The 8,603-nt window shown below is 40.4% G+C and overlaps 1 protein-coding gene across 2 annotated transcripts in view; it reads left to right on the top strand.

The window, feature by feature from the left end:
- The window catches only part of LOC131311340 (uncharacterized), a 39,139-nt gene extending 30,976 nt beyond the window's left edge, over positions 1–8,163 (top strand). Inside the window, exons 4-8 of one of the 2 annotated variants that reach the window (XM_058338753.1) lie at positions 5,095–5,222; positions 5,410–5,568; positions 5,641–5,826; positions 7,448–7,654; positions 7,728–8,163. In XM_058338753.1, the coding sequence (XP_058194736.1) occupies positions 5,095–5,222; positions 5,410–5,568; positions 5,641–5,826; positions 7,448–7,654; positions 7,728–7,748 (701 nt within the window). In that variant the 3' untranslated portion in view covers positions 7,749–8,163. The remainder of the gene's footprint in view (positions 1–5,094; positions 5,223–5,409; positions 5,569–5,640; positions 5,827–7,447; positions 7,655–7,727) is intronic. The other variant, XM_058338752.1, reaches the window with a different exon arrangement.
- The last annotated feature ends 440 nt before the right edge of the window (positions 8,164–8,603 follow it).

Genomic DNA, 8,603 nt, shown 5'->3' on the forward strand with positions numbered 1-8,603 from the left:
AATAGAGGTTACCTTGTGCTTTACCATTGCTAATCACTTTGCCCGTATCCAGTTCTTGAAAAACACAATGAGTAGGAAAAAAGGTCACTGAACAATTTGCAGAACGAGTAAAACTACTAACAGATAGAAGGTTAGTGGTAAAGTTTATAAAAAGTAGAACTGAAGAGAGGGAAATAGAGGGAGAATAGCAAACGGAACCTTTCCGTGAAATAGGAGAGAATGATCCATCTGCTATTCTGACCTTATCCTTACAAGAACAAGTAGAGTAAGAATCAAATATAGAGGAACAACCTGTCATATGGTCTAAAGCACCGCAATCTATAATCCAAGGAATAACAGAAGAGACAGTAAATGCACTAGCTGGAATACCTGTATGAGCAAAATAGGATGAAGTGGGACCTGTTGTGAAAGTAGGAGCTATAGTAGATGGAGAATCAGCCCGAGTCATTAGGCGGTTGAGAGCTTGCATCTCCCCCTGAGAAAATCCACTAACATGATCAGAAGATGCCTGAACCCCAATACTAAACATAGAATCAGGCAAGGTAGCAATTGTAGACTCCGAAACATGAGCCTGGGCCTGAGAACGCATGAGACCACAACTGCGACCACCGTGTCCACCTCCTCGCCCACGAGAGGGACGGCCATGTAACTTCCAACAGAACTCCCTGGTATGGCCGGTGTTGTGGCAATAATCCAACCGGAGTGACTCACGATCAATAGGCCCACTGCTAGCACCAGATTGTGACTTACCACTATGTGGAACAAGCCCACCACTAGAACCAAATTGACCCTAAGGGCAACCAAGGCAGAACGATCAGAAATAGGAGCATGCACCATAGCACCCCTCCTACTCTCCTCCTGCTGAACAATGGCATAGGCCTTTCCCGAAGACAGAAACGGAACACGACCCAACACCTGCACTTTAATCGAATCATATTCCACATCAAGACTAGCAAGAAAGTCATAAATATGCTCTTTTCTCTATCCTCTTCAGCCAATTAACAGCATCAACAACACAAACAGCCTGAAACCCCTGATAATAATCAAATTTTTGCCATACTCCACTCAAGTCAGCAAAGTACATAGCGACGGACTGCTGATTTTGTTCCAATGTACGGAGTCTCTTCCTCAACTCAAAACACTGTGCATCATTACCTTGCTGAGAATAGGTTTGGGCTGCAGTAGTCCAAATTTGATGTGGAGTATCAAAAAGCAGGAAAGTATAGCGAATATCAGCTCTCATAGAGTTAAACAACCAGGTCATGACTAACGATTTTTGAGATTTAAACTTCTTGAGTTCAACTGCCTCAACAGGTGGAGTAACAGGGCCCTCAATGAACTCGGACAACCCCTTGGCCTCAATAGCCAAAGTAAAAGTACGAGAACAAATCAAATAGTTGGTACCATCTAACTTAGTATGACAAATATTAGGGCTGTCCCTGGATCTGACCAGACCCAACCACCCGACCCGACCGCAAAATAAGCGAGGTGGACGGTTCTGATCGGGATTATCGGGCGGATTCAGGTCCCAAAACTTGGAAATTTCAAGTTGTCGGTTGGGTGTCAGATGCGTAGGATTAAATCCCAATCTGACTCGACTATATATATATATATATATATATATATATATATATAGGTTCCGGAGACCCTTAAAAAACCCCTCCAAATCTTAATCTCATAGTTTCTGATCAAATTTTGATGATTCGAGCCGCTCAATGTGTTCAGAACGTGATTTTAAGGGTGCCCGTGAGAAACTGGCAAAAAAACTAACCGGGAAGGCTTGATTTGAGCAGTTTTTTATTGAACCGTTCAATAAAGTTCAATAAAAAACTGTTCAAATGAATCCCTTCCCGGTCATTTTTTTTGCTGATTTCTCACGAGCACCCTTAAAATCACGTTCTGATTACATTGAGCGGCTCGGATCATCAAAATTCGATCGGAAACTTGGGGGTTTTTTTTTAAGGGTCCCCAGGAACCGCCCCGTATATATATAGGGGAAAAAAACCCTAATTTCATTTCATTATCCCATTCCTTCCCACTTGGCAGCAGTTCTACCCCACCCCCAAACGACGACTCTCTTTCTTGCGCTCTCTCCCCCCCCTTTCTCTCTCTCTTGCGCTCTCTCTCTCTTGATCTGGCTATGGCAAGCGGAAAGCAGAAGAAGAAGCAGCTTTGATGCAGAAGAAGAGAAGAAGTTACCAGTAAGAAGAGAAGTGAAGAGCTGTTCAGGAAAAAAGAAAAGAACAGAAGAGAAGAGGGGACTGGGTGGTATCTCTCTCTCTCTCTCTCTAGATCTAGCTATATGATATCTCTCCCGTCTACAGTGACTGTGTAATCGGTTTTGGGTTGTAAAATGGGTTTTAAGGGTTTTGTTCCATGACTGCGTGTAACGATTGTATAATGGTTTCTAGGGTTTTGTTCCATGACTGTAATCGATTGTATAATGGGTTTCTCTCTCCATTTTTCTTTCTGGATCTGATCACCGTTGAAGACGACTCTGTATTTTTTGACCCGCGAACCCGATTGAACAAAATCAACACCCGGTTCGGTTTGAATCCGATAGCTGTTTCAGTCGGGCTCGGGTGGTGATTTAACGAATCCGACTAGGGTCGGTTCGGGTCAGGTTGGTTCGGGGTCCAACCTGACCCGAATCCGACCAAAATCCGATCGTGGACAGGCGGAACAAATATCCAGAGAATAGTTATCCAGAGTCCCTACACGACTCAACTCATCCTTTGTACTAGCGGAAGCTTTTTGTTTATCCTCAGACATGTTAACAGAGAAACAATAGCTGTTTATCCTCAGACATGTTAACAGAGAAACAATAGCAGACTACCGGAAAAAAAACCTGGCAAGAACCAGGGAATAAATATCGGAAAATACCCCAAAGGCTGATTGAAACCCTTCGTACAAGCTGTAAATACCCAATGATACGCCACAGGCAAACTGGAGATGCTTCAAACAGCTTTAAAAAAACTGAAAAAGCTGAAAATACCTCACGGAGCTTCAGAAAACACAAAAAATAACCTTGAATAATCAAGCCTAGTTGATTTCAAGGAAACCCAGTCAGTTTTGGTTGCAATCGACTGCAGCAAACGTAGAATCAGGGGCAAACAACGCAGAATCATACCCCAAATCACAAATTGGATCCCCAAAATGCTCAATTGCGCCTTATTCGAATCTGTATGAACCCAAAATCAACATACCCAGTTGCTCTTATGCTGCCGAATGGAAAAAAACTGGACGTAGCCCAATCAGTTGATTTCGTGGTCTCCCAGTGGGTTTCGGTAGCAAACGAGAGTAGTCAGAAGTTGGGTATGATGTCGGGAGGGTCATACAGCGTTAGAAAGTTATTGCCTGATTTTGGAAGTTGGTCGTCTGAGGTTGGAATGAGATGGGCTGAGGTAGTCGATCATGGGTTTTGGTCATCTAAGGGAAACGATGAAGATCGTGCTTTGACACCATGTGAAATTAGACGATTGAATTAAGACCCAAAAGTTAGGGTTATTTCTCATTAACGTGATATATGTATACAACACAATAAACTAATTGCACTATGGTCCTAGAGAATGAAACTAGTTACACAATAGAACAAATAATACACTAATTACAAATACACCTGTAATCTGACAAATTCGTAACGTACCCCTGTAGACATAAATTTTGAACCGTAGAATTTATCCACTCTTCGAAATCTATATCTCAAATATCCACTGTTCAAGTGAACAGTGTTGATTGTTTATATGTAGGCTCCTATTTCCGATTTGGATTTCAAATCATTAATTACATACTACAAAAGTAAAACCTCCGATTAATGAAGAATAAAGAACAGAAAACGGACTAGAACAATTTAATTTTATTGATGATTGGGTTTAAAACCCTTGTTTAACATCAAAACAAAGAACATTTGATACATTTAGAGGGATTGGAATCCTTTACCTATCACTTGGTGTGCTTACTCTTACTGATCTTCGAAGTTTGCTGAAGATTGCAGGTGGTAGTGAGCGAGTAGATTGCTTGGTGGTTGTAGATTGTAGTGGTTTTGCTTGAATGGAGTATATCTTCTCTCTCTCTGTATATTTTCTACGTTGAGAGAGAAGAGGTATGTATAGCTTTTATGTTTGGGCGGAGAGTGTGATGGTGAAGAGTTGAGAGATGAGGTATGAGATCTGACGTCTTGAGGTAGATGAGATAGATGAGAGAGATGTTAGGTCTAGATGAGAGATATAGATCAGGGATCCCTTCCTTTGATGATGGATCTCATATTTATAGGGGCTTCCTTCATCAGATGCTTGGCCGCCAAATAATTCCTTTGAATTTGAATAGTTGTTGCCAGAGGATAGGATGATATCATATCTTTTCAGTCTCTTTAAATTTTGAATGTTGGTTGCATCAAATGACATTCGTCTTGTAATATTCTTCTGCTTCCACAGGAGTATTTCTTGGGCTCTACATACCAATTTGAGACTACGTGAACCCATATTTGGTTTGTAGGCCCTGCGAAATGCGGGCCTACATGGTTCAACCGAATATTTGATTGGTAGGCCTTGCGAGATATGGGCTTACATGGTTCAAGCTCATATATTCATTACGCTTGTCGGGCCAACACGTGTTTGTTGATTCGCGGGCTCGCTGGGTCAACATGCTTTTAGGCTCTTTATATGCATTTTAGTCCGCAACCCCTACATATGATATTCATCAATCTTTGGTTGAAATATATATGCCAACAACCCCACGCATGCGTGTTTGCATTTTTTTTATGATTGCATCTCTCTCTGTCCTAGTAGCATCATTTTGTATTGCATTTCCTTGCCTGTGCATGACTCTCTGTCCTAGTAGCACCATTTTGTATTGCATTTCCTTGCCTGTGCTACACAGACTGAGTTTATTGTAAATGGTTATTTTCGGCACATTATTGAGTCTCTTTGATGTCAGTATCTGTTTCGGTGCGGGTTGCGAGAGCGGTACGTTTTTCCCTTGGTTGAACCATAACTATGTAGCCTGATTCCTAAAAGAACTTACTGGTGAGCTCCTCCCATACTCGGATGATTTCTCCTCTACAAGCAGCTGACATGTGACATTTATGTTTGTCAGATTTGCACAAACTTGGGGGCCTATCTGTAGTTATAAGAGGTCTTGATAACCCTGACTCAGAGATAAGGATGACTTCTGCATGGATTCTTGGTAAAGCTAGTCAAAACAACCCTGTTGTTCAGAAGCAGGTACTACTGGTATTTTTGTTCGTGAACATGTAGATGCATTCCTTGTAGTTTTTCTGTCGATTGTGTTTTTTTCTTTGTGATATCGTAAATGTATTCCCATTCCTACATGTTCGGTGATTTTTTGGTTATTGGCATTTGATTGCCATTTGAAAATCAATGTTTGATATATAACACTTGGGGATCTTAGGTCCTGGAACTTGGAGGGCTACCAAAGTTAGTGGTGATGGTAAAATCCAGTTTTATACAAGAAGCCACAAAAGCATTGTATGCTGTTTCAGCCTTGATCAGAAATAATGTGGATGGCCAAGAAATGTTCTATGCAGAATCTGGAGACTTGATGCTTCAGGTGACCGGGTGGGTTTCAATATTGTCATTTAAAGTTTATGTTTCGCATTTCCAATTATTTGTTGTCTTGTAGGACATACTGAGTAACTCCACCAGTGATATTACACTCCGTCGAAAATGTGTGTTCCTTGTAGCTGATCTGGCCGAGTCTCAGTTAGAAACAAGAAACAAAGTGGAGCTACCTTTTTTCAGCAATCCTTTATTCTTGAAGTCTGTGGTAGATTTAACAGCATCAACTGACCTGGATCTCCAAGAGAAGGTATACATATTTCTTTGGCATCAGCCTGCTAGTTTACAACTGGCAAACATACTTTTGATGGGATTATGGGCACTGAAGGTTTACACGTAGCGAAGGAATTGAATGGGCTTTGTGTTTTTGCCATGCACGGGAGATGTTTAAACTTTAAAGAAGTGGTAGTAAAGGGTCAAAACATATCAAGTCTTTTTTTTTATGTGGGTTATGAAGTCCGACCAACAGTAAAAGGAATTTCAATTTGATGAAGAGATCATCATTCAAAGAAGATAGCCAAACAAATGACCTTATATTAGGAAAAAAGCAAAGGCAGATATGAATGTATAATATCTGGTGTAAACAAGATGTTCCGAAAAGTTTTAGAACGTGCAGTTATGAACGTATAATATCTGGTGTAAACAAGGTGTTCCGAAAAGTTTAATGCTTTGTTTGGATTGCCTTTTGAAAAAAAATTCTCAACTCAAAAACTCATTACCCCTACTTCCAATCATTACTCACCCCTATCTCCAATCATTATTCTTATTTCTCTCTATCTCTCTCCAATCATTACTTCTACTTGTAATCATTATTCTCTTTCTCTCTCCACTCAGGACCCTACAAAATTTCTCAAAAACTCATCCAAACACAGGATAAGAATGTAGGAAATGTGGTTATACCAGCTGCCTATCCAATATGTAAGGGAGTTATTTTTATGAAAACGGCAACCCAAAACAAAGATATGGATGATGTTAAATGAAATATTTGGTAAAACGAATGCAGAGCACTGAATTGCCACTACGAAAACATGATTGATCTCTTAATGTTCTAGCACTTAAATATACGATATTGATTTCATGGAGCAAATAGTTTGGTTATGTTTTTATTCCTCTCCTTTAATCATCGGGGGCATAATGTCTGTTGGAAAATATAGCATCATTGATCAAACGGATTCTGTTGTATTTGTTTTCATTGTTTTGTGTCATTGGGTGACCCAACAAAAAAGTGAGAATAGAAAAGGTTAGATCAATATGACACTCACCCACACAAAGTGAGAGCAAACACGAGTTTAGCATTTTTCTAAGAAGAATAAGGCACCAGATGAATTCCCATATACAGACCGACACATCTGAAGTTGTTGCTATGTCGTACATTGGTAATAGAAATTCCAAGTGTAAGAGAGTCGAAGATAATAAATGTGAAGTTGAAGAGAGACATGCTAAGAAATATATCTTGGATGTTGGAAGAACTTCCACGGAGGTAGAGAGCCATGAATTATAAAATATGATGAGATTGAAGGCTTTAGAAGCATAAGAGCAAGTCAAATTGACTTATGGAGGACGTGATCAACATATAGCAGGAGACACTCAACAAGATTTTGCGATGTTTAAGACGGGTGCCTAGTGAATTTTCTGATTCTGCAACTAAAGGGCACAACTCTACAAACATGTCTCTTACTAGTTACAACTCCATATTTGTTTGATGGTCGAGTTTCAAAAAGTTGAAAGGTGGTATGTGGACTTGCCACTTGCGTATAATCTTGTATGAGAATAGTCAAGCTTCTTTTGATCCTTTGTTCCCTTTGGTTCATATTTTTGTTGCAAGTATTCCGATGTGCTTATTTATGTCTTGTTGATGGATATGTTGGAAGGCCCTTGTTGCAATTAAGAATCTCTTGCAACTCAGTGCGACTGAAGCTCTAGTTCTTAAGAACTTCTGTGATTTAGATGGAGCATTGGAGAAGGTAAGGCAGCAGTTGCAACAGTTGATGTTAGAGGACAGTCGGAGAGATTATGCAATGGACGTGGAAAGCCTTCGCAGAGAAGTGGAACTGATTTACCATGGGAAGCTGGAGAAGGTAAAAATCAGAACTACGTATTTGGATTGTCAGCTGTAAAATTTGGATCTTGCAATAGCTTTGATAATGACAGGTAACCGTGGTTCCAACATGATTAATGGATGAATTGTATCAGCTGTGGAGACATGGTACGCTGTGCCTGGACGAAAATAGTCATTTTGATATTGGAGTTGGGTAGAGCTTTGCTTTGAAGCCTGAGTTTGACTTGCAAACCCTTGGCTGGAAAAAAGTAAGACAGTTATTTGAAAGTTTTCAGTGCTAATAGATAAACAGCATGACACCATTGGAAGGAGGTTTATGAGTGCAGGTGATATGTTATATGTTCTACACACAAAAAAAAAATTGTCATTCAAAAATCATGGGTGTTCTGTCATGTGTTTTGCAGTTCCATTGAGAAATTTAACTTTAGGAGGTAAATTGTGAAAAATTGATGTTCCCTCTCCACAGTTTTTCTTCTTCAGTTTGGGAGGCTAAGATTTGAGTGTGAATATAGTTTTGCTAATTAGTCATGGTATTGCATAGTCATCATCATCATTTTTCTATCTGGGTAATTTCAAGTGCAAATGCCTTGTTTCCTAGTATATGCTTAGCTCTTATAAAGAGACTTGAATCCGTTTATATATCATGTTATCTTGAATTTTCAATATCTAATTTCAAGTATGGTGGGATTAGGAATATATTTTAAGTGTGTCAATTAGTGGGCATTGTAGCGGACCGAACGCAACCGCCCGCAACCGGTTGCCAGTACCGTGTCTGAACTGGGGCTCGGCTACTGGCCGAGACTCATCCATGGGGAAAATTCTTATTCAGAGCTCTGGTGACACATGTGGTTCAGGCTCGGCCATCGTCAGTGGAGAACACTTGTCAGCATGTTCCTCACACATGTCACCCATCGGGCTCGGCCGTGTACCGGGTTCGGCCAGGAACGGGGCTCGGTCAGGTATGGGGC

This window comes from Rhododendron vialii, chromosome 12a, assembly GCF_030253575.1.
Source record: "Rhododendron vialii isolate Sample 1 chromosome 12a, ASM3025357v1".
NCBI lineage: Eukaryota > Viridiplantae > Streptophyta > Magnoliopsida > Ericales > Ericaceae > Rhododendron > Rhododendron vialii.